Source organism: Amphibalanus amphitrite, unplaced genomic scaffold (genome assembly GCF_019059575.1).
Source record: "Amphibalanus amphitrite isolate SeventyFive unplaced genomic scaffold, NRLGWU_Aamphi_draft 000329F_arrow, whole genome shotgun sequence".
Classification (NCBI taxonomy): Eukaryota; Metazoa; Arthropoda; class Thecostraca; order Balanomorpha; family Balanidae; genus Amphibalanus; species Amphibalanus amphitrite.
Genome location: NW_024881824.1, coordinates 21,719 through 48,117, shown reverse-complemented (window position 1 = coordinate 48,117; position 26,399 = coordinate 21,719). Strand labels below are relative to the sequence as shown.

Genomic DNA, 26,399 nt, shown 5'->3' with positions numbered 1-26,399 from the left:
CACTGCAGACGAGTCAGCGTTCGATCCCGACTCTAGAATCCCAGTTGGGACCCATCATCTTCATCCCTTTTCCCCGATTACGAACACTTGCCCTGCAGGCGTGGGCGACCGCCCCGTGGATGGTTTCAGGGCGGGTAGGCACGTCAGGTAAGCATCGTCCCTTGCCGGCGGGGAGGACCGAGACAGGGGCCGGCACAGGACAGAGCGGGGTCAGGCTAAGGCTGTTCATGGAAAAGAACGAGCTCAAGGTACCCGCAAACTCGGGCTAACGGGATAGAAGGAAACACACGAAATGCGATCGTATAGGAAAGGAAAAGAGTGCGCGCTAAGATGAACATCACCCAGGTAGATACAGGTGAACTGGCTATAGATATGAAGAAAGGAAACACTGTCCCGGGTCTGGCAAGTAAATCGCTGCCGCCACCACCGGCTCACCGCTACCGCCAGGCTAAGGCCGGGCTGCTGCGGCCTGCGCTATGCTCATTATCGCTGACTACATTATCGCTGGTCGACCGGTCCGCCGCTCGCCAGCCAGTCTCGGCGGACTAATTAGCCTCTAAACGTCCACGGTGAATCGGCTCACCTCTCTCCCCCGGGGGGAGGGGAAGGGGTAATTGTCCCAGCCAGGAGCGGTAATGGCGGCGGGGAGGGCTGGGGTTCGCTCTGGGATGGTAGTTATCTGAGGAGTTTCTGCTGTGAAGCCGGGCAGACTCATAGGGTATAAGATGCGGCAGGCTGGATTTATACTCGTGCCTTGGTTTATAGAAGGTAACGCGTGGTGACAAGCCAGATAACAGACGCGAAATTCTGCTACGAGGCATGACTACTTCTCTCTGTAAGGTTGACCGCCCCGTCATCGTTTTCTGGCCATTTTCGCGAGTCACCATCAGTGTGGATTATCAGCGAACAAGAATGTCAGACCAGACGCAAAAACGGCGCAAACCGCCCAGCAGCGAGTAGGGGTGCACCTCGTGGTGTGAGCCGAACGGTGGCGCACCAGAGACGATCATGAATGATCGCACCGCGTGATAAGCGGTGGGGAAACAGGCGTGAGCCGACAGATACTGAAACTACGACAAGAAACCCTGTTGCAACACATCAGATAAAGAATATTTCCCGCTTTATCCTGCCATAACCACAGCGACATCCTTCCGTCTCCTGTATCACGCCGCCACGATCCATCACACCGTAACGAGGCCGTTACGCTGCGGTCACGGAACCACGTTACGGCGTCACGGGGTCACGTCACGCCCGGCGCCGGACGCCGCCGGGCACTTGCGGCTGACTTCCGACCGGGAGACCTTGTTTCCGGCCGGCCGGAAGTCAGACAACGTCCGTCCGCCCTGCCTCCGGGGCCGGTGCGCCCGAATGCACACCGCACACACTGTGCAGTGGGGATCATGACCCTGCTGCTCACGTTATTGCCACCAACGAGGACGGTTGAACTTTCAAAGACATGCTAAAGCTGGGTCTGGGCTGATGCTTCGAAGCCAGCTTCCGCTTTCTCAGAAATGCTCGTTCATGATGAATAAAGCCGAAGGCAATTGTCCACAATCCAGATAAGTCGTTTTGCTCGCTATTCCACATCGCAACCTTCCTAACGGAGACTAGATAAGTATTGCGATGGGACGACCCAAGACTAATGTGACAAACAGGCATACAAAAAATACGTGGACAGATATGAGTTATTATTACGCAGTACGCACACGCCACCGACTTATTTTCGGATGACTGCGACAGTCAGGGGGCCAGGACCGGGGACAAAGATGGGTGCGATTAGGGGTCGGGTCGGGGGGACGGGACGCTCCCCACGCCGGCCACCTGCCGGTCAGGACAAGGGAACGAGCGGACGGGAGGGGGTCAGGACAGAGGGACGAGCGGACGGGACGGGCCCGGAATAGGACAGAAAGGCTGCCGTGGGGACAGCGACGCCAGCGAACAGTGGCACGTCAGGGGACCACGCACAAAGGACGTTAGAAAGGGTTGACGGAGGACTTCCTGTCCCTACCAGACATCATTCTTTGCTATTGGCGTAGCTTGGTGAGAGCGAGAGCTAAGAAAGAGTTATTGGGTCTACTCTAAAAACACTTCGGCCGACGATCGTTCCGGTCGAAAATTTTGGCCGTGCGTGCTGTATGCTATGGATACTGAATGCATAAAATAAGCGCATCAGTGCAAATAAATGCTGCTATGACGACCAAAAACCAAACTTTACCTATCTGCACTACGTGACAATACGCGCTCAATAAGCAACATACTTCGTCTTCCTCGGTATCGTCCAGCCCACTATCCTACCCCTCCTGTTGCCTTTGAACCCATACTGACTGACGATTCCCCTCGTGGGCCGGTGGCCAGAGACCACTGAAGGCCGTAGCGAGCCTCCCGCTCCCTCCCGTAACCAGTTCGGGCGGCTACCAATCGGTGGACCCCAAACATCGGGTCTCACACATAGGTGTAGCAACGTATCTCTTTGGTGAAGGATACCTTTCACCAAAGTTTCAGATTGGTGAAGGATCCTTCACCAATCTTGGACAATGCAAGGGAGGGTCTTCACCTACCTATGCTTAGAACTACTGGATTCGACGGTTGATCAAATGTCTGTTTTTTAACCCGCGCCCGGCTGGGGGTCCTGGATTTCCACGCCCTGCTGGGGGGGGGGGGGGGTTTGAACACCCCCCCTTCTAACTCGGCTCCTGGGCCACGTAGCGATACGCGGAAGGCGGCGTTCGAAAGAGCGCCAAAAATAATGACGAAATCACTTCGGTCGCTTTTTTGGTCAGGTCAAAGGTCAGGTCACCAGAGGTCATTGAAGGCAAAATTTCGCCGATTTCCAGGTCGAATGTCGACAATTTCCAAGAAGCCAACGCATAGCTCGGGAACCAATAGAGCTACAGCGCCACGGAAAAGCGCATTCGATAGCCCTATTAACGCCCTTTCTGAGTAATTCTCTCAGATTTGACCTAACGTCAACGGTTTTGCCGGCAGGGGGCAAAAAACTGCCAAAATAGACGATTTTTCGGGAACAGTTTTTCTGCAATAACTTTTGACTCAAGCCTTGCACGAGCTTTCTTTTACCGACATCGTGTTCCTCTTGTCAAGACGCATCGAATGAACTATAATTTGACATTGAAAGTTCAACTTAAAAATTTGACCTCTGGTCAAGGTCATGATTTGACCGGACATTGTTATGTTGCATATTAGTGGATTTGTATCGTCGAGCTGAACATATATATAAGGCGTTTTCATCGCTCTAGCATGCCTCTTTCAAAAGTTAGTCGCAAAAAACTGTTATGATACCATTCGTGACCTGAGATGACCTTAGGGGCATAAACAGGGGTCACGGGTGCCGTTTTCATGTTCATTGTGTCAAAGTTACTTGTAATTTAGTGTTTGAGAGTGCTTAGAATGACTTTCGTCCGAAAAAGACGGTTTTGAATTTTCTCCCATTGACTTATAATACCTAGAGAGGTCGCAAAATTGACCCGACCTTAGGTCACCGATATGAAAATTCCGAATTTTGTACATACTGTTGCACTTATCAATTGCTGAAAGCTTCAAAGCGATCCGTCACTTGGTGTAGCTATGGCATACATTGAAACATTTTATGATGTGTTTATGAGGTGAGGTCACATGTAGCGACCTGGTGACCTGACCTTGAAGGACCCTGGTCTGAAATTTTCACAAAATGTATAAAATTGATAGATGATAAGGTGCCGCCGTTTTTCAGATATCCACGAAAAACCGCAGGGGGGGTGTTCAAAAACCTCCCCCCCCCTCCCAGCAGGGCGCGGGTTAACACACTTTGACCATTTGCCCCAGTAGTCAAAATTCCTTAGCCGAGGCCCTGATTTACATCTTGCTGTCATGGCAAGATGCACAATTCAATTTTAGGCAGGCATTGAAAATTTGACGTTAATGGGATGATAAGGGCGTAAGATATCTGCGAAAAACAAGGGGTTGGCGAAATTCGCCCCCCCCCCCCCCGCTTGCACTGTGCGTGTTGGTTGGCACGGTCCTGTCCCTTTTCATAAGGTTCAGGTGGCATCCTTCACCAATATTTTTGGCGCTCCTACACCCATGGTCTCACAAATGGTTATGTTTAATGCATAGCCCGGTGAGGAGCTCGCCGCGGGCTGGGGTGAGGATCCCGGCCCAGGCTGGGGTGAGAGCCCGGCTGATAGGTATGGGTCGAGAGCCGGGGGCGGCGCGGCACGGCGCGGCGGGCACGGGGCCAGCGCGGCGCGCACGAAACGAGCAGCGGCGCAGCACCGTGTGATAAATACGGCTTTCCAGGCGCGCGCCAAGATGGCGCCGATGCGCGTCCGGCGGCGATTACGGCGCACCGGGGGCTATTACGGCGCACAGGCGGCGCCAGGCGACAGCACCATTAATATGAGGCACATTTCTAGCTCGTAATGGGTGCGCACGAGCCAAGGCCCGGACGTGTGTAGTGTGTACGCCGTGCGGCCCTCTGTAGGTACTTGACTCAGACAAAAGCAGAACGAAGTGCATGCTGTTCGGAAAGATATGATGCCCTCGCTCGTCCCTAGGTAGGTACTGTCTCGTATCACCACAGCACAACTGTCTACGAGACGAGTAAGTGTTGAGGCAACACTAGATACTGCACAGAACACATCATAAATGGACTGACAGGACAGGACCTGTGAATGGGTGGCCCATCACTTCAGACACACAAACTCTCGGACAAACCACACCGCAAGCAGGCACGAAAATCGCAATTCACAATAACAACTACAGGTCCCGGTCAACAGCATGATCGAACAAAACAGATTACCCCTTTTGTCCGCATAAAACTCACCTTCGACGTTTCCCATGGCGAGGATGGCGATGGTCTTGACGGCCGGGACGGCCCAGGCGGCCAGATGGAAGTACTGAGAGTTGGCCTCGATCGCCTCCTGGCCCCACTTCAGACCGGCCGCCAGGAACCAGGTGAGCGTCAGGATCACCCACCAGATGCACGAGGCCATGTTGAAGAAGTAGAGGGTCATGAAGACGAACGTGCAGCCCTGGCGCTTGGTACCCTGCGCGATGGTCGACACCATGTCCAGTTTGGGGTACTCTGGCGGCGGCTCAAACGGCTCGTTGCACGAGATGGTGTCGCCCATGGCGAAGGCGATGACGTACGTCAGGGAGACCATGAAGTAGCACACGCTGAGGAAGATGATGGGACGCTCCGGGTAGCGGAAGCGCGACGTGTCCAGGATGAAGGTGAAGATGGTGAAGGCGCACGAGGCCAGGCAGAGTACCGACCAGACGCCCACCCAGCGGCGCGCAAAGTCGCGCTGCCAGTCCGAGAAGAACATGCCGCGGCAGGGAGCGCCGCAGTCGGGCGTCTCGCGCTCGCCCACCCGCAGCCGGTACGACAGGCCCTTGGGCACGCGGAACTGCACCGGGCACACAAAGTCCTTGCCGTCGTGCGGCGGCTGCAGGCTGGTCGGAGGGGTGGCGGCCGGGCTGGAGCTCTCGTTCTGAGCGGCGCACAGCACGTTCGGGCCGGCCTCCGGAAACTTGGAGCACTCGAGCTTCTCGGGCCACTTGAAGCCGAACTTGTTCATGAGACTCTCGCAGCCATTGCGAGCCGACAGACAGAGCGAACGGCAGGGCGGCAGCGGCTTCTCCAGCTGGGTGCAGACGGGCGCGTACATCAGGCAGAGGAATAGCTGCAGGTCGGCGCTGCACTTGACCTTCACCAGCGGGAAGAACTGGTGGACCTCGAGGCCGGCCTCGTCCTGCGTGGCGTGGCCCAGCAGGTTGGGCAGGATGGTCTTGTTGTACTGGATGTCCTTGCAGAGCGGGATGTCGATGTCCTCGCAGCGGTCGTGGTGCGGCAGCTGGTCGCCCTCGACCACCTCAGGTCTCTGAGCGGCCGCCGCCGCCAGCAACAGACACAGGCTCAGAGCGAGCGCCGCCATCACTGAGGTCAGTCCACCGGAGCACACACAGACACGGGCTCGGCACAGCGGAAAGGGAACCGAGGCGGGGGCACTCACAGGGAACAGCGGCGCATTCTGTGAGAGGAAACCGCGAGGAGCCGCCGCCGAGTCACCGCTGACACACACCACTCCCCACGGCTCACGCTCCCTTGTCTGCCGACCGGCCGGCGCCCGGCGCCGCCGCCGGCCGCCCTAGAGAGCCGAACGCTGATTGGTCAGCTGAGCCGCCGCTAGCCAATCACATTAAGTGGTGCATCTCAAGCAGGCTGTAACGTCTATCGTGACTGGCTAGCGGAGGACACTGAGGGATGGGATGCCTCGCACAGCGGGGGGAGACAGAGGTGCAAATTTGACCTTTAACTGGAGGTGCAGACTTCGAGGTTTTACCACCAGTTTTTTGCGGCTCATAACGAAAACGAAAAACTTAGTAGAGTTTCTCCATATCAAGTTTGTATAATGAGCAAAAAATTTGACCCCAGGTCATCTAAGGTCAGGTCACCAGGCCAAGTTAAGCAACCATGTCACGAAATGCTCAACGATTCTGTCATCCCTACGACTTATCTCTTAAAGGTAGACTGCCACCTTTTTTCCACAAAACGGTTTTCACTAGAGCTGAGCCACCTATGTCCCAGACTGAAGTCGGTTTTCCGAAATTCGAACCCGTTTGCCAGAAATCGGAGACCAAAGTTCAGTTTGATGCCATTTTTTTAGTCCAAGAAAACCGACATCTCTACTGTTTATCGATAACTTTGAAACATTAATTTTCTTATCTTTTGGTAAATATATGTCAAAACTTTGATTGTTTCGAGATCAGAGAAGAATTTTGGAGTGTCAAAATAAAAGTTAAACTTATATATTCAGTAGTTCATTTTTTCCAAAAAAGTGTGGGAAATGGGGTTTAACATGGGCCAGACCCATTCCAAATGAGCCATGATTTTTTAAATGTTTTACGAACTTAAATGCAAAATAAATTAAACATGGCCAATTTCTTATGAAATCATATATTAGTAAATCATAAAATACCTTACTTTTTCAAATAAAATGTAATAATCTTATGACCTTGAAGTCTAGTGATGTGTAAACATTGTCGCTAGACATTAACCGATTGATAATTGTATGATAATCGACATTTTTTTCGCGATTAACGTGATGATACTTTGTCAGGTGAATTCTAAAATTTTGTTCTGTCCAGGGAATAAATCATAGGCCGATCTGAGAAAACTTTTTGAAGGTGGCAGTCTTCCTTTAAAACTTCGAAACTCGGTGCATTGCATAAGGCATAGATAACATGATCATGTTATCCATCAGTAGTCAGTACCAATAGCTTGCACATTTCGGATTTTTAATGCCTATCTGTGACTTCACGGGTCGCACGCGCTCCCGGGCCCCCGGCTCTCCTTTGTCAAGCCGCCCTCACCTTACTGTGTGTGGGTGAGTGTGGGTGAGTCAGCTGTGTTGGTCGAGTATGCGTTTACAATATGCATGTGTGCGTGAGGTAGGTACTGTGAGCTGGGTTAGGTAGTGATTGCTTGTCTAGCACTTTTGTTCCTGCCGCTTTATTGATTGACGTGAAAAAGTGGGAAACCATGGTTTTGCATGGATCTATTTCTAATAAAATGAAAGGACTGAGAGGACTGAGGAGATATTGATAGAATTTAGAAACATGTCAATTCTATCCATACCTATGTAATGATAGGGTGTAGCTGATGGCCAGCCGTCGCTCAAAAGGTTATGTTAAGTATATGTAAAAGGTCATCGCAGCGACTTTCGGTAATAGCTTTTGATGGAGACATGGCAGAGCGGCGAAAGCATATGCAATGTGTTCAGGTCAACAGTACGGATCGATTGATATACGACATGACCTTTCCGGTCGGGTCATGACCTTGACCTAAGGTCAACTTCAGGTCAGCTTGTAGCTCATTCGACGCGCCTCAACAAGAGAAAGACGATGGTGATTGGTGATGAGACGAATCTTACAATATAAAAGAAAACGCCGAAGCTACTGCAGGAAAAAATGTTTCAGCACAATGCGTCTATTTTGGTGGTTTTCGCCATTAGCAGGCCAAGCCGCTGACCTTACGTCAAATTAATTGGCAAAAGAACCTTCAAAAAGCCTCTATAAAATTTGTTTTCTGCGACGCTCTAGCTCTTGGTTTACGAATTATACGACGATAAGTTGAAACTTGTTAAATCAGGAAAATGTAACGTCAAACCTAATTTTACCTTTGGTGGCCTCCAGGGACCTGAGGGAAGACGTGATTGATAAATTACTTTAATGGTTCTGAAAAAGTATAGCGATTAATGTTGATATAATAGCCGTTTTCACGACGGGCTACCTGGCGAATGCACAAAATTTGACCAAATCTGCACCAAATGTCTTTTACAACAAATATCTTCATATCATGAATTTATTTCAGTGTTTTAAGAACGAAAAAAATGTCTGATAATTTAAAAAATAAGGTCTTTATGCATCTGTGCAACCCAAACTGACAACTTTTAAGTAACAAAAATCAAAATAAACCTAATTTGACCAAATCTGCACCAAATCTGCACCTAATCTGTACCAAATGTGTACCAGATGACCGTCGCGAAAACGGTTAATGTTTACTTTTAGTGAGTTTTACCTGATCTGTGATTGCATAGCTGACCTCGAGACCAATTAAGTTAGGTTTCCTGCCACAGTTATCACTGGTCAGTGCAGGTCGGAAATGCCGTTTATCTTCTAAACGTTTATTTTCTAGAAATGTGTTTTGATGTGAAGCTGGTATGCTTTTCCCATAATCGTGTTTTTCTCGTTTAGGCGTGCCAAATCATCTATTATTTGAACTTAAATGGCTAACCTAAAACTATAATCTTAAACCTTATGATCTTATACCTTACCGTCGAAAAAAAAAATACACTGATAATGAACGCTTTATACCGAACATGACCTGGGAGGTATAATGTGGGGTCACGAGAGCGATTTTACAAATCAATGTTTATTAGATACCTAAAAGACATAAAAAACGGCGATGCTCTAAGGTTTTGTAGAAAAACTTTTCTAAAATGAGGGTTTCTTTATCTTAGCCCATTCGCCTGTAAAAGCAAGGCCGACTGAGCGAATTTACTCTGCTTCAAATACATTAAAATTCAGTGGTCTTTAAATGCATCCTGTTACGCATAACCAGCACATATGTATATGGAAGTTTTCCAGTATGATAGCTCAGTCAATGTGGCTAGAGCGAGTAGCTGCTTTCTTAATGAAATCATTATGTTTTCTTATTGAATGAAAAGTAATACGTTTCATTGCTCTTTTGCTTTTTTGAAATTGCGTATCTAAGATTCTACACACAAAAATCGTGTTCAATTCCTTAAATAAGTTATCGCGTAGACCGTGAAGCTACTCTTCTCGCCAACCTTTCCGTTTCCCGATTCAGTGGAGCATAACGTCGGCCTTATAATAATCTATCTGGTATTCTGCTTTGGTCCGGATTGTGCCGCTATGTTATTCTTGGGAGTTCATACATATTATTATGATTAGAATGATTAGGCCCCGGACGAAATACAGCTGAAACGAGTAACGACACAGAGCTGTGGCTGCAGAAACAGCCGAATGTCATATGGTATATTTATTCAACACATTGTTGCTGCATCGGCTTACAAAGTGAAGTAGTTGAACACTGCTCGAAAAACTGAATCTCCACTTCCAGCCTCAATAGAAAACAGTTGCTACTGCTAATTCATAAGAACATAACCGTACGAAAGAACATGCTCCTTCATTCCTCATAGAAACATCATAATTAATTTGACCAATAAATCTCCGCTTAACGCATGGCCAGCCGCCCGTGACTAGCACATAAGTTACACCCAAACACACACAATCCTAGCGTTGGCCCATGCGGGTAACATTGGTCTCTTCTCGTCTATGGTCAGCAGGGGTCTAATTATTTGCCGCTGATCCGGCGGATGGCCATGTCGAATTTGTCCGTCTCGTGGGCTCTCCGCAGCGCCTGCAGACAGCCTTTGAAGTACTCGGTGGTGAAGCACTCGGACCTGAAACGAACACGGCGCTGAGTTCAACCGTTCTGCGGTCGTTTGTTGGTCGCAACAACGCCTTTTACGTGATAAAATCGGCTGTGAGGCGAGTCGGAAGAACTGAGAACAGTGTATGAATAAGAAATAAGTATGTATTTATCTTCATTTTGGCAAAAGTTATCTTCTATATTTCATATCGCCTCCAAAGAACATTTTAGATACTGTGGCATCCAAATGTAAACCATCCGAGTTCCGACTCCTACAAACTTATTTCATTCCGATAGCAACTTTAGCACCGTTCACAATCAACTCTGACGTCACTATGTACATAGTACATACGACGTCACTCTGAGGACCATGTCATACGCACCGGCAGAGGCCATGCAGCTCGGGCTCCTGATAGAGTCCGTAGCACTCCTTGCAGACGGCGTTCAGCTCGTGAAAGGTGACCTTGTCAAACACTCCGCGACACTGCAGGCCGAGGAAGGAGCGCTTGTTCTGCAGTGGATGACCGAGCTCCGGGTCACCTTCCATCAGCTGGGCCCGGCCGCCGGCTGGGAGGGTGACGAGAAGCGCGGCAGCGGCCACGACGAGCGTCGGAACGTAGGTATAGGAGAGCAGCATCCTGGGGGCGGGGGCGGGCGTCAGGGGCGCTCAGAGGGGGGGGGGGGTGTCACACGGTATAAGTCGGACCCGAGCCAGCTCAGCAGCGTGTTTCGAAGTAGATGCATCAAAATGGGTCGTTGGAACTTTATATCTTGCTTGGTAATAGGTACGTTACAGAATCCGAATTATGGATGAATAATGAGTGTGGCATGTGAAAACCGAGACGACCAGTTGCAGGCCCAGTAGGTACCTACCTATACCTTTGATATCACACTCCGATTTGTGGATCTGGAAAGGTGGCATAAACACCTACTTTTGGGATATAAGTTTCATCATTACTTCCGATTTTGCTTCCTTGTGTACAGTTTATTCATGGCAACTTTTTATGATAAAAATTGACAGGTTTGATGGCTCATGTTTACGTTATGTTTTACAGGCCTCGTTTCTTCGCCAATCGGTGGGCAGATGGCGCACCGCCGCGCGTGTTTCTTTTTTCCAACCAAAGGAAGGCGCTATACCCTAAGATGCTTCTTGGTAAACAAACCAAACAAAAACAAACATAACCTAACCTCACCTGACCTAACCTACAACCTACAAACCTACAACCTACAACCTAACCTACAACCTAACCTACAGACCTACAACCTACAAACCTACAACCTACAAACCTACAACCTACAAACCTACAACCTAACCTACAACGCGCCAAAAAGTTAGGCCGGCGGCGGGGATCAAACCCTAGTTATTAGATCACGAGGCGAGTGTGCTCACCACTTCACCACGCAGCCAGCTGGTCGATGAGAGGTGTAAGTCACTTTTCAATGACGCAATGGGATATTCTCCGTATAGCGCCTTCCTTTGGGTGGAAAAAAGAATTACGCCACCGCCGCTCCTTGGGCGCAGGCCTAGCTTACCGTAGATGTCGCTGTCAACCCGCTCTCGGTCAAACTGCGTTCCCTGTTCTCGCCTCATATTCCACCTCACCATGGTATTCGGGACGGAGTCCATTTGTAATGACGATTCCGTTCCATTGCGTGCAAATTACATGGAACCTTGCTATTCTTTGACATCTCATTGATGGTTATCAGAAAGCCTTTTCAAAACTGCCATCTTCATGAGATTTTCTTCAAAATGTCCACCTACATTCGACAACAAAAGCCACTTCACGCAATGAATAGATTTATCCGTCCTCTCACGCAGACCAGCCTATCGACACTTTTTGTTTGCTATGAACTGCTCGGATTGATCGCTATCTCACTGCAGACAGCCGGTGAAAAGTCAAATATAATAAAAGTACACCTCGCTGGGGCATACTGTTTGGATGACTGGGTTATTCAGTGAGAGTTATTTAGTTGTGTGTCAGATAATGAAGATTGATTTAAAAACTTAAATGGAAGCTAATCAAAGCGTCGACCCCTGAATTCTGGAGCCGCCTCTGAGTCCTTCTCTAAACACAAAACTGGACAGGACCGACTATCTCTAAGCCAGCTCGGTATTAAATACAAACAAAACTGGTCTGCTGAAGCCAACTGAAGCGACTACCTCAACACGCCGCCCGTCAATTCTGGTTTAGAGATGACAGTCTTGTCTGTATAAATATTTGGGCCGCACAGTGCAGTTTCTAGCCATTGTTTCATAATATCCCATCAGATTTATCACTGGATTACGCGCAATGCGTGGGAGCTATCGAGTGACACGTAACTTTTAAAGCCTTTTTTTAACGTCTAAAAGATATCCAATGATTTGTCAAACCTCAAACGTTGCTTGTTCAATTCATTCAGCCATTCGATATAAATACGGAACAAGAGATTCAGTATATTTGATCTAAATAACTAGATAATTTTCATCTAAGTGATAGTTTAACTACATTTCATAAGATAACACCTCAAACTATAGGTAACTACTTATGTCCTGATATTCTTCAAAAGGCACGAAAATGACATTCATCGAAAGAAAAGTCAAGTGTAACACCGCTATATGGTAGGTACTTACCAATGGGACGTCATGACGGTATGTGATAAAACAATGAAACCGCTTGTACCTATGTTAAATTAAATCTCTAAGTTAAACGCCTCGCTCACCGTCCTGACGTTTCAGTGAAATATGAAATATTTGTAAGGGTCGGTTCGTAAACTCACCTTGAACTGTGAGACTGTATGGGGTAGGCTTGAAGTCTGGTCCTCTCCCAAGCAGTTCAGCAGGAAGCTCTCGAAAACCTCTCGAAGCTCCCCGCTGCTTTCTTGCAGCTCGCTCGAACGGTGGGACTGTGTGTGTGCCATTTGATACGGCGCCCGAGGCACTTATATACACCTGCGCCCCGGCACTGAAACCCACGCGAAGCTGGTGCGCGGATACTTCCAACCGTTTCCCTGCATCCCGGAGGGACTTGAGATGAATTCGTGTTATCAATACATCAATTGAGCTTTTGATCACCGAGTCATAGGGTTGCACACTTATACGGTGAAATAAACGTTTATCAATGAATATCAACTCGGAGTGTTGCGACGCAGACGATTGCTATGCTGTTTTGACACTTCTTTTGGATTTGGTTGCTAGTTGAGCTGGTTTGACATTCATGGGCTATTGGGCTCATATGCACTCTGCAGTCATTAGGATATTTTAGCTGCTACTGGAGCAGTTTTCCTCTATACCTATCCTCGTACCTACTTTGTACAAAACTCAGACCAATTGCATCACCACTGGGCACTGGGTTATGTATGCACACTATTTGTTTCAATTCGAAAAAGACATTCGTTTTAAGCGATGGGTTATCTGCAGGCTCCAAATCTGCCACGGCGAATTTATTAAAGGTTACCAATGCCTTGATAGCGCCCGGGGGGAGGGGTCTCCACCAACTTCGCCATGGGGGACAATGGACGTATTTGGCCAAACCCGATTATATAAAATAAAACTAAGATAGCTATAACGCCGCGAAAAAGCAATAACTCGCATATAAGATTTTTTCGGAATTAAAAAGCTGATTTTTCGATCAGGTCATTGCTGAGGAGTCTGAGGTCACTGGAGGTCACCGAAGACAAAATTATCAGAAAAAAATTCCCCGATTTGACAACTTTTCACAAATCGGCGAACAACTCATGAACCAAATGAGGTAATGTTTGCTGCTGTTTTTTATGTTTCTGTAAATATCTTGTGGGTTAGACATATCTGTTCAAAACCAGGAGGCACTTGCACTTTTCTACCATTTGTGTAAAGGTGAGGTCACATATCTGCCCTGACCCCAAGTTACAGACATGGACAATACGAGATAAAAAAATTAGTTGGTATTGCTATTCTCATACTGTTCACCGACTTTCCAAATTTTTGAACATAAACTGTAGGAATAACAGAATCTTTTTAGAGGCATGGCCACTTAACTTGGCCTGGTGACCTGATCTTAGGTGGCTTGAGTTTTAAGTTTATAGACATGATGCAAACCCGATGCATGATTAACTTTTCCAGGTTTTGCGGCTCAGCGCGCCGGAGTTTTTTTTTACATACGCAAAAAAGGCTGGAGAATATGGCCAAAACGCCCCCTTCCCCGGACGCTGAAGCAGTGTCGAGTCCGCTGGTTCTGCCATCGGCCTGCGCAGGGCGTCGCCGTCCGACACCCTGATCCCCACCGAGACGGAGGTTAACATCATAGGCGGCGGAACGGGGGGGGGGGGGCACCGGGGCACCGTGCCCCCTTGATTTTGCCATTTTAACGTTAGCCCTATAGGCATTGTATGGAAAGAATGAGACCAAAAGTCGGCAGTGCCCCCCCCCCCGCCTAATTGAAGGTGTTCCGCCGCTACTGGTTAACCCGGCACCGCCTGGGCTATTTCCGTACCCACGACAGCCTGGGGGGGGGGGGTCGGATCCGACCCCCCCCCTGTTATCTCGAGAACCAATGGTCGTATCGAGCCCCGCGAGGCGGCGTTCGAAAGGTCTCTACGAGACCTTCCCAAAGCACTCTTAAGATTTTAAGATTGAGGTCATGTTTCGGGTCAAGGTCAGGTCAAAGGTCAAATTCAGGGGTTTTGCATGAATCGGCTTACGGACAGCGGAATCGATAGCTGCTGCTCGAAACTCACCAAAAATGACCTCAAAGGCCTAGTGAAGGTACCATGTGCGTATAGGGGTCATACTAGGTACAGGTCAAGGTCAGGTCAGGTCACGAAAGGTCACGGTTTTCACTTTCTGCTACATGGGCGTGCGACACATGTTTTATGGCTTATTTTTCACGCCGAATCCGATGGTAATGGTTATATGTGACCCCAAGTCACTGTGCTGGTGATAAGTGTGCATTGAAAGCATAAAAAATCGTTTATACTATGCATAACTAAACGAGGGCTAAGAAAAAAGGTCAATTTTTCAACTTTTTATTTTTGACATAAAAATGCACTTTTCTAGACGAACTTTGTCCCAGGAATCTAGTGGTGCCATTTGTTTTCACATGCGATGTTCAGAAGTGCCTCTAATTCACGAAAATGCTTATGACGTCACCATGCCCTATGCATGTTGGAGCTATTTTTTACAATTTGGGGGTCAAAAAATCAAGATAGAAAGTTGAAATGTGGGGTATCTAATTTTCTAATAGAGCTCTATAACATATATTCCGGTTTTTTGGAAATTCCCAAAATTTTGGATTTTATTAGCTGTTTTCCAAAAAATATAGTTTTTTGAATTTTTAGGGGTGAAAAACGCATTTTATGGAAAATCCGAGATAGCCATTTTAAAGAACTCGTTAAACTGCGTCTTTTGATGTCCTTAATTTGCAATTTGCTTCAAACCCTGATTTTTGGCGATTTTTAAAACATTTACCACTTTTTGACTAAAAACGCCATGTAGTTACATCACTAAAATCGATATATCTCAAAATTTTTTGGAAATTTTTTCTTAAAAATTGCACAGGAGACGTCAAATTGATGGGGGAGAAGGTATGACAAGTTTCAAGTAGATAGCGAAAGTGGTTCATGAGTTATTCAAGAAAAACGGAGGGGGGGTCGGATCCGACCCCCCCCCCCCAGGCGGTCGCGGGTTAACATGTCGCATAATTAGCAACATCTGCTAATAGAGTAGCTCCGGGTAATAGTCCATTTAATTACGTCTCCAAATCTCTGCAACATTTTTCATTATTCTCGAGATTCAAAGATCTCGGAACTTTTTAGATACCATCTCAGGATTGCTTATATAAGAGTATGATATCTATAATAACACACCAGGATGCAGCCCATAAAACTGAAACTGAGGATGTCTTATTTATGTCTATATCAATTACACCAATGGAGCATGGCTGGATGTTCTCAGCATTCTAAGCCATGTGTGTTACCTAAAGATTCGCCGCAGGCAATGGCCCCGTCCCCCAAGGCAGCCTTCTATGTGATTGGGCTGCATTATTCTATGAAGATATACCTATCTACCAAGCTTCAATTTCATTTCCTTATGCAACAATGCCATCAATCAAATATATACTGTGGCAATATGTAGGGTAGACCGGGGCAAGTCGCCCCGCCGAGGTAAAACGCCTCGCCGATGTTTCTCGGAACTGGCAGAGTTCTGGGGAAAACATCCTCTCTTCTATAAAACGTGCACTATATGATCATTATATGAGCAGACTGGAAAGAAATTGTGATGACTCTTTCGGGAGACATAGCCAAAAATGTGTTTTTTGAGTGATTTTTATGTTTTGTTGTCAGATTATGCATCATGGCGTTCTTTTATGGGCCACATCAGGTTCACGACTTTTATGTATTTTGAACAACTATTGTCTAACGCTTATCATGCCGGGTTGGTTCGTGTTCAATTATGTCTTGCTGGAGTGCAAAGCGTTGTTCTCTGACCCAACTACGTGATGGGGTAAAACGCCCCAGTAGGTCGCGGGGCAAAAAGCCCATGGGGCGTTTTACCTCATGTGTTGTTCGGGCTACCCACTTTCTAATGTTCGGTAGCTGGCGAACAGTAAGTTTCTATGCCTTTATGTGTATTTTTCCCAGCAACTGGATGGCAAAGGAAGTATTCTGTAAACATTTGCATTGCAATTTGCAATAATTTATTATTTGGTCTTATGAGGCAGGTGAAAACCTGCTCATACAATAGTGTCATAGCTGAACACCTGACAGGATGGAAAGTGGTAACTTCAGCGCCGTGCCCTCAGAGGTGTAACGGACCTCTCACATAAGATTTAGCCAACTACCACGTTAAATCTGTAATCTAAAGCTACTTGCCCCATGCCGTGGGGCGTTTTGCCCTGGGGTTGGGGCAAAATGCCCCATTTGCAGTTGCTTCACAAATCACTTCCTAGCTTGGAGTCCGATCACAAGTGAATGAATTTGAGGGGTGCAATTTAAAGTAAAATGTCCAAAGAACGCATTGAGCACAAATTTGGCCTTCCAGGTGATTTGGGACAAAATTTATGCGGCAAAATGAATTATCTGGGGCGTCTTGCCCCAGGCTACCCTACATGAAATTAGTGCATAACGGTTCCATTTCGTTTATTACGGAGTGAGCGAAGCGAGCGGAGTCTCATACTGAATTAAGGGAAAATCCTGAGTATGAGCGGCCGGCCGTGGGGACGCTCTTCAAAAGCTAATATCTTAGGAACGGGACATCCGATTGACAAGCGGTCTTCTTTACTGAATGTCACTTGGACGTAAAAGTTCTGTGGTGTGATGGCCACCATGCGTTCTTGCCAACCACCGCACGTGGCGCGTGGTAAAGTTGGACATTTTTTTAAGAACCCCCAAAATTGCAACCTCAATAACGGCACAACGGTTGGGCCGATTGAATTGAAACTCGGTACACAGTTAGGTCTCCATCAGACAATTCATCTGCATGTGTTAAGGTTGGGGTGCTACAGCACGTGCGCACGTGCAGGGGGCGCTCCCAGATCTCGAGAACGGCTGGGCCGATTGCGCTCAAATTTGGTACACGGTTGGGGACCAGTTAGTAGGGTGCCGTGCAAAAGTCAGTTTGGACCCCGCTTGCACGTGCGCACGTGCAGTGTGCCGCTTCCAGATCTCGAGAACGGCTAGGCCGATTGCGCTGAAATTTGGCACATCGCTAAAGACCGGTTAGTAGGGTGCAGTGCACAAGTTAGTTGGAGGTACCCCCTCGCAATTTCGCATGTGCGAGGCCCATCGTCTCGCTCGCTCCGTTGGTCGCCCAAAAGGCGTTTTACTGGTTCTACATTTAGTAAATGTCTACATTTTCGGGGTAACACCGCCCATTGGGTAACACCGCCCAAGCTCATCAGGTAACGAAATTTGCAGGTTGTTGAACTATTAATTTTTTTTTAAAGAACATTAATTTTTTTGAACTATTTAATGGCAGCACGACAAAAATGGCGCCCGAGCATTGAGCAAAAGCACGAAATGTTTGGATAGGTCCTAATTATAGCAAAAAATACTACTTCAGGACTATGGTCTATCGAATAAGACAAGTTTTCTGCTGCTAAATATGGCAGAAAAAGTATAAAACGTATTCACGAAACGTAAACTTCGGAATTTCTCGCAAATCACCTAAAACAATGCGGTGCACTGCCCATACCTGCACTTCTGTTGAAGTCACGCTGCCAAAAGACAGTCAGCTGTCACCCTAGACCTTTTCATATTTCTGATATCAGGGTAAGCGGTGTTCCCCAAAGGGCGGTGTTCCCCCGTCTTCCCCTAGAATATTTCTTTCTTTCTGGCCCTTCAGCTTTCTTAGGATCACAAACAATCCGCTTTGTGTAATGCTCAATTGACGTGCGTCCACGAACCGCCCCGATCCGCTCTGAGCTGGAGGGAGTATACGGGGCTCAATACCGTCAGCGACCACTTCTGCTGGAGCCGCCGTGGGGACAGGATGTCGGTGGGAAACGGTCGGAATGGGTCACCGGACGGAGCTCTGCCAGCCGGTGGTGGTCCGACAGAGCTGCTGCCGGGTCCGACAGACCTGCTGCCGGGGGGTCCAGTGGACCTCCTCTCCGACGACCTGCCGCCCGGCCTGGTGCCCAACCTATCCTCGGAGTGTCTGCTCAAGATCGCCGAGTTCCTCGAGTGTCACGAGCGGCGGGGCGCGGCGGACCACTCGGAGCTGGTCTGCACACCGCACTCGGGTCAGGAGGGCGGCATCAGCACGCGGTCGGCGCACGCCATCTTTGTGGCAGTCATCGCCGTCACGGTAGCGCTGACGGTAGTGCTGAACTCGGCCGTCATCGTCACCATCGCCGTCAACCGGCGGCTGCACACGCTGGTCAACTACCTGGTGTCGCTGCTGTGCGCCAACCAGCTCGCCTGGATCGTGTTCCCGATAGCCGAGTCCAGCCTCAACGTGCACCTGTACGACAGCTTGTGCCTGCTACGGTACATAGTCATGCAAAGCACCACCTCGATGAACTTTGGCTTGATCGTGACCATCACACTGCTGCGCTACCTTATCGTGGTGAGGAACCACAGCTACCCGGGCGGAAAGCAGAACATGCTCGTGTTCACCGTTCTTGCCGGCCTTCCGTGCACGTTCCGCTGGCTTCTGTTCAGGGCCGACGACAACGGACGGTGCGGCACCCTCTTCGCTTCCACCCCGGAAGGCTATGACATCAACCAGCCGGCCGAACGTCACGAGCCGCTGCGCACCTTCATCATCATCCTGATCGAGTACATCATCGGCCTGACCATCGTCGGCTTCTGCTACTACAAGATCCTGGCCAAGGCTCTGGCCAGTCGGCGGCGTCTGCGGCGGCACTCGAACCGCAGCCAGGGTCACCCTCGTATGTCCGTCAGAGCTCTGATCGCCGTGACTTGGCGCCGCGCCACGGGTCGGGTCACGATCGGGACTGGTGGGGAAGAGGACGCTGCGGCGGCGTCATCCGCGACCGCCGGAGCAGGCCAGAGCGCGAGACCAACCAAGGAGGTAGTCCTGGCGCCCAAGGAGCTGGAGCTCGCCAGCGCCTCCTTCGCGGTGCCGCTGGCAGCCAACAGCTCGCTGACACGACCACGCTCGCCAGCGGCCATACCCAGCGTGATGACCACCGCCCTGACACCGGCTACGATCTCTATGGTCAGCCTGGGGACCTCTGCTACCTCTGGCTTTGGTCCTTCCCGAGCCCCCACCTCAGCCGCCACCCCTGAGAGTATGGCAGACACCACTCAAAGACGACGGACCATTCTCCCTGCAGAGCAGCGCCCGCCGGTCCGGCAGACGGGCAGAATTGACGTCGTGGCTACCGTATCCACCGTCATCTTTCTACTGACATTCTTTATGTCTTTTACGCCATATGTGGCAATAGTGCATTATGAGAAGTCCATCGTTCTTGATTGTTTACTGATGCCCAAGAAACGCATCTATCTGTTTCTGTGTTTAGTAATAAGTGGAGGAATTAACGCTATCTTTAACCCGCTTGTTTGTGTCGTTTTTAGTCGTGGTTTTCGCGACACTTTTCAGCAAACGTGCACAAATTTTAACCGTCGTGTTAAACAGTGTTGTGGTTATTAAAATAAATGCTTAGACTTTCCCCTAACTGCGTAGGTGTCATGAATCTATCGAATAGTTAGTATGTTAATTATGTATTGTGTGTTTCATGTTGTGTTACATTTAATATTTACTAGGAGAGGCCTAAGCTGTTTTTTCAGGCTGTTAAGACAAAGACTCGATCGATTTTACGCAAAGATGTTATAAAACTTTGATACGCATAGAAAGGCACTTATTATTTTGTAGCAAGGTAAAAGAGAAAGGGAGGGCGTGGTAAGCACTGCTGCATCGTTGCGGATAATCAAACACCGCTGTCCACTGTTGTTCAGCTGGTTTAGCAGAAGAGAGAGAACAATTTGCGGCTGTAATGACTCGATAGTAGAACTTGTGATACAGGGGAGCTTGAGAGTCGTTGAAGAGATCCCGAGAGGGATCTTCAGAGAGAGGTCCAGATATGGATGAGATCCTGAGATAGATGTTGAGATCCACCTGAGGGAGATGTAGGTATAGATCCTCCTTGCGTACACATGGGAGAGATGTAGATCCAGCTGAGGAAGATGTAAGTCTAGAATGATCCACCTTGCATACAAATACATCTGATGGAAGATGCTTTTTAATTTAGAGGCTTGATGATTCTGTTCATTGTATAGACCATGATGCACGAGATGCTTCTTCACTGCTCGGATTAGGGATAGAGGGATCCGATCAGCTGGGTTTGCGGTACAGTTGGGCAGGTGAAGGACAGGGCATTCGAAGTCCCGATGACCACTGCCAAACTTATGGGTGGTAATTACATTGATTAATTGAATGTGATCATTCGTCCAGTCACCCATTCCTATATCACTGGCCTCCCCATTACGAAAATTGCCCACTTAATTCGTATTAGCGTTGCTATAGTTTAGTTGCCCTCGAGGGTTGCTAGCTCGACTGCCGTAACCGAATTCTACGCAATTCCTATCGGCCTTATTCTAAGATTCATCCTTCAACATTCTCACACCCTTGCTCGCGTTGGGTGAAGTTGGGGAAAAGTGCTGAATGGGGATGGCGGGCCTGGTGAGGGGGGGGGGGGGGGGTAGTGAATAATGAGAGGGGAGGAGAGCGCAGCAGCAGCGCTCCGCTCAGCTGTGCGTCACCCGGTAGCAGCGATGGGTGTGTGAATGGAGGGCTAGGCCTGTGACCGGACTGCGAGGGGGGGGGGGGGACTGCCGGACCGAGCCGTGCCGAAAAGATATTACGTTAAATGTTCAAGATGTAGCGTGCTACAATTTGCAGTGACTAAGTAGTTCCTTCTCGGAATATGCAATAAGAAAGACAATGACAAGGGCTGCTCATTGGAACGTAAAACAAACGCCACCTCGGCCCTCCCGGCTCGATGCGTTATAACACGATCGAACCACCGTAAACATATATACGGACTTGTCGGCGCCAGGGCGGCGAACGGTCCTGACACGGGTCAACAGGTACATTTGGCCTGAAACGGTCACTCTCCAGACGGACAGATAACTTATCGGTATGTGCATGCTTACCTTCATGTGATGGTGACACTGACAACACATGAACAGGAAGACGTGAATTTCCGGCAAGATGAGCAGAATTTTCATTCGCCATGAGGCATAGTCCTATTTAGCTATTAGCACCTATAGGACACTATAGGTGATAACTCGTGCTTTCGGTAAATAATGGGCTTGTACATAAATGCCGTACCTACATGGATCAGAACCTGTATGAATCAGAGATGACGTGTTAGACTCAAATATAATGCTTAATTAACTAAATTTAGTGCATTTAAGATCAGTGACCACACTCCGCATTTTTATGTAAAATACGTGTAAATGCTAGTGATGCCAAAGCATTAACTTCCCCAAAACATGCATCGTTCAGAACTACCAGCCGATAGCGGTTCGTATGGTAGTACCATTCGGAATTACAATCAACAGTTTTAAATACGGCTTCAAATGTCTCAAATCGGTTCGAAAATGCCGGGAAAATTGTGTAGCTTGACCACAAATAACATGAACTAAATAGATAAATGAGCAAGAGCGTAAGCTAATAATAAGAGAGTACCTAATCTTCTCGATATAATTATTGTAATCGTTTATTAATATAGTGGACGCTGGGCTGCTGCTATGCTACGCATTCAACGTGTATGTACATTGATTTTCCCGATTGTCCGGTCAACTAGGGCTGACAGTACCCACTAACCAATTTATGTTAGAGTACCTACCTAATCAACATGATAGCCCGCTTTTATTACATTTAGATGCCCTTACGGAACATCTTATTCGCATTTTGCGTGGGTAGCTGCAGTTTTTTTCCTGTATACATGTATAAATGACGACTCGTCATATCCCTATCCAGGATCAGGAGGTCACGAAGTGATTGCTTGTATTTTTACTGCAATTGTGTTTGGACCTTAACCCGCGCCGTGCTGGGGGGGGGGCGTTTTTACGCCCCCCCTCAGGTTTTTCGCAAATATCTCAAAAACGACGGCGCGCAGCGCCGCCGTTTTTGGTACAGGTGTTCCTACATCATTTCCGCACATGTTGTGAAAATTTCAGACCTAGGCCGTTCAAGGTCAGGTCACCAGGTCACGTCAAGTGACCTTACCTCAGAAAAAGTTCAAAGGCTCGCTATAGCTACACCGACTGAACGATCACTTTGAAACTTTCAGCGATTGATATGAGTAACAGTATGTATAAAATGTATATCTCGGATTTTTGATATCTGTGACCTAAGGTCAGGTCAATTTTGCGACCTCTCCATTATAAGTCAATGGGAGAAAATTGAAATGCGCCTCTTTTGGACGAATATCGTTCAAAACGCTCTCAAACATCGGTTCATAGGTAAACATGACACACTGAATAGGAAAAATGCACCTGTGACCCCTCTGTGTGCCCCTGAGGTCATCTCAGGTCATGAACGGTCGCCAGCAGTTTTTTGGCTATAACTTTTGATAGAGACGTGCTAGAGCGGTGAAAACACGTCAGATGTGTTCAGCTCGACGATACGGATCGACTGATATGCAACATGACCCTTTTCGGTCAGGTCATGACCTTGACCTGAGGTCAAATTTTCAAAATGACCTTTCAAGGTCAACGAATAGTTCATTCGACGCGTCTCGACGAGAGAAACACGATGCTGGCAAAAGTAATGTCATGGCGCTTATGAGTCAAAAGTTATTGACGAAAAAACGTTTTTCGTAAAAACGGCTATTTTTGGAGTTTTTGCCCTCTGGAGGCTAAACCGTTGACCTGAGGTCAAATCTGAGAACATTACTCAGAAAGGTCTGTAAAAGGGCTATCGAATGCGCTTTTCCGCGGCGCTGTAGCTCTATCGGTTCCCGAGATAGCCGTTGGCAGTTTCCAAAATGTTGAAATAGTCAACATTTTACCTTTGGTGACCTCTGGTGACCTGACCTTTGACCTGACCCAAAAAATGACCGAAGTGTTTTCGTCCTTATTTTTGACGCTCTTTCGATTGCCGCTTACCGCGTGTCGCTACGTGGCCCAGGAGCCGAGTTAGACGGGGGGGGGCGTGAAAACGCCCCCCCCCCCCAGCACTCGGCGGAAAGTTCAGGCCACCAGCACGGCGCGGGTTAATGCAAAGGATTGGTGGTACGAGACAATCTGTGTAATGGAAAATAAATAAAGGAGATCTGCAGAGCCCCCCTTCAAGTCAAAAGCAGGGTCGAGTGTACATAAGTACAGGTCTCGCGGGTTTTAGCGGTAGGTTTTGCACCTAGAAAATTTAGTGTATTTCTGGCTATATCTTCGTCGTCTTAAGCTTTTAAGTGTTGAAGATGCGATCGACTTGTTGGGTAACAAGCCGGCCATGATCGTGTAAAATGGCTTCATCGTACATCGATTAGTTTCTGAGATATAACCGGAAATGTAAAAGTGCAAAACCTACCGCTTAATCTCGCGAGACCTGTATGTACCTAATACCACAGCAGACATATCGGACTCAAACCGGCAGTCGAGAATCGATTGTTTATAAAGTGAATACGAATAGATCCGTATATTTTTTGCAAGTCACAAACAAATAGAAATAGCTTTCGTTAAGAGAATCGTTCGCTCAGTGTGATAACGCCCGAGGCCAACGGAGGACACAGAGGTGGCGTAAGCCCCGAGCCCCACAGGTGAACAGGACGAATAGCGCTCTGTCACCTGGGCTGAGCGCATCCCTAGCACCGGAGTTTGATCTGGCAGACGAAGGGGGCCGTGAGCACGCAGCGCTCGTCGGCCCAGCCCTGCGTCCAGCCGCCGTAGCGCGCCGAGTTGTCGTACATGACGCACCTCTCTCCGCCGTTGTCGTCCGGCTGGCCGCGCAGCCAGTCGCTGTCGCCGCTCTCCAGCACGTGGCCGTCGCTCCAGATCCAGCCGTCCTCCTCCAGACGCAGGCCGATCCAGGCCCGGTGGTGCTGGCTGGCGTCCACCAGGCCGTGCACATGCGGCCGAGAGACGTTGTCGGCGGAGGCCAGCCGGGCGCGCCGGTCGTACACGCGGCACGCCTCGGCGGCCCCATCGGCAGTCAGCTCCTCGTCGAACAGCCGGAAACAGTTGCCGTCGTGCTCGTGCCAGCCGGCAGGGCAGGCGCCCAGCGCCGCGCGCACCGCGTCCACGCCCTGCTGCAGCACCTTCAGCTGCTGCTGCAGCGCCTTCTGTCCCTGCTCGAGCACCTCCTGGCCACGGAGCAGCCTCTCTGTCTGCAGGTCGGCCAGCGCGGCCGGCAGCAGCAGCGCCGCACAGATCACCGTCAGCGAGATAGGGGTGAACATGGCGGAGACGGGAGCGGCTCTGGTGGCCCGGCCAGCCGCCGGAACACTTTATACACCGTCCAGACGCGGTGGACAGACGCGGCCTTGGCGAGCTCCCGGTAACGCCAGCTACCAGAGACGCAGCAGGTATGCTAACTGACAAACCGACGGCTAACAGATGTCTCGCAGACGTAAAGACGCCACATTCCGGGGCAGCTCTGAACTCAGTAGTCAGTTCCCGGCGCTTATCACCCAGACGTGGTCAATAATTCGATCCGAGAACCATTCAGCCAACCATCGTCCTCTATTGGCAATCAGTTCGAGAGAGCCTATAGCAACAGAGCCACTGGGATCCGGGACGATGCCTCGCTAACCTCGGGGTGCTTTGTGTAACATTGAACCGTGGCTGCAGGCAGTGGGAGGGAATCGGTCAGCACTAAAACGTAACCAAATAGCAGAGTCGAGCCGGTGACAAGAATGGTGCACGATAGGGTTTGTGAGCAGCAATATATGAAAATAAGGGCATTAACCCGCGCCCCAGTGGCGGTCTCAGCCAACTTCGCCCTAGTGGGGGGGGGGGGGAAGGGGCATACCTAAGTATGTTACCACCCACCTCAACTCAAAAACTAAGAGGGCTAGAAAGACGCGGTAAAAAGCAGTCGATAGCTCTCATTTTCAGCTCTCATTTCAGTTCAGTCATTTTCACCTTAGAACCATATTGGGGTCACTGGAGGTCATCAAAGGTCAAAATTTGCCAAATGTCATTACCTATAGGTATTTTTCAGAAACCTGCATTTATCTCAGGAACTATATGATAGCTAGAAAAACGCATGGAAAAGCAATCGATCTAGCTTTTGAGCTCTTCTTTTGATAAGGTCATCATCAAAAATTGGTCATCATCAAAAAAAGTTGACCTCAGGTCAAGGACCAAGGTCATGACCTGACCGGAAAAGATCATGTTGCATATCAGTCGATCCGCGACGTCGAACCGAACACATCTAAAGCGTTTTCAGCGCTCTAGCACGCCTCTATCAGAATTTATTAGCGAAAAACTGTTAGATTCTGTTCGTGACCTGAGATGACCTTGGGGACATAACAAGGCATGGTGTGTCAAAAGTGGAAATAGCCGCCCGGCTTTAGTTCGCCAGCCTTGTCAATAGATGGCAGTACCACAATATGGGCAGCGGATCGTGCAATTGACGTCAAATTTTCGTTATCTGATAAGAATTGAATGGCGGATCTTTTCATGCAAGAATCATGTAAATCGGTCCACAACTTTTCTAGCAACAGAGATATGAAGTCAAACACCCTGCCAGAGCGGCGGCGCGCGGCCGGCGGCGGCCGTTACGCGCCGCCTGGGAGACTGGCGGCGCTGAACGGCTCCGACTTGGCACTGCACTAAAACCTGTTAACTGCTTGGAATGGTTATTATAGCAAAATTTTCACTCAAGTGAGGGATAACCAAGGGCAGGAAGTATGTATGCTTGTGTGCGTACTGTGTAAGCCAAGAAACTGCATTAGCAGATACTCGCTAATATTAGATCCAGCCAAGTCCAAACGCATTCCAGGGGATGTGTTCCTGATGGGTCAACAATATTTATCGTTCGAGGGCGGATACAGTTTTAACAATACAAAAAATA

At 48.8% G+C, this 26,399-nt stretch overlaps 3 protein-coding genes across 3 annotated transcripts in view; all 3 read right to left on the bottom strand.

Moving 5' to 3' along the window:
* Window positions 1–6,167, bottom strand: part of LOC122388628 (frizzled-2-like) — a 44,886-nt gene extending 38,719 nt beyond the window's left edge. Inside the window, exon 1 of the mRNA XM_043379840.1 lies at window positions 4,820–6,167. Within this exon, the coding sequence (XP_043235775.1) occupies window positions 4,820–5,933 (1,114 nt within the window). The 5' untranslated portion in view covers window positions 5,934–6,167. The remainder of the gene's footprint in view (window positions 1–4,819) is intronic.
* Window positions 6,168–9,562: 3,395 nt separating this feature from the next.
* LOC122388627 (ion transport peptide-like) lies at window positions 9,563–13,102 on the bottom strand. The gene is made up of 3 exons (XM_043379839.1): window positions 12,713–13,102; window positions 10,339–10,593; window positions 9,563–9,986 (listed from the first exon to the last, which is right to left on the bottom strand). Exons 2-3 carry the CDS (start codon window positions 10,590–10,592, stop codon window positions 9,878–9,880), a joined length of 363 nt encoding a protein of 120 aa, XP_043235774.1. The 5' UTR covers window position 10,593; window positions 12,713–13,102; the 3' UTR covers window positions 9,563–9,877.
* An 11,084-nt stretch (window positions 13,103–24,186) lies between these two features.
* On the bottom strand, window positions 24,187–24,780 carry LOC122388629 (lactose-binding lectin l-2-like). The gene has a single exon (XM_043379841.1). The coding sequence runs from the start codon at window positions 24,778–24,780 to the stop codon at window positions 24,187–24,189; it is 594 nt and encodes a 197-aa protein (XP_043235776.1).
* Between the last annotated feature and the right edge of the window lie 1,619 nt (window positions 24,781–26,399).

What these genes read in the sequence shown, in the direction of transcription:
- LOC122388627 (XM_043379839.1), bottom strand. Translation starts at nt 10,592, where the DNA reads ATGCTGCTCTCCTATACCTACGTTCCGACGCTCGTCGTGGCCGCTGCC. An exon ending in GAGCTGCATGGCCTCTGCCG is followed by an intron (nt 9,987 to 10,338) that starts GTGCGTATGACA and finishes TGTTCGTTTCAG; the next exon opens with GTCCGAGTGCTTCACCACCG.
- LOC122388629 (XM_043379841.1), bottom strand. Translation starts at nt 24,780, where the DNA reads ATGTTCACCCCTATCTCGCTGACGGTGATCTGTGCGGCGCTGCTGCTG.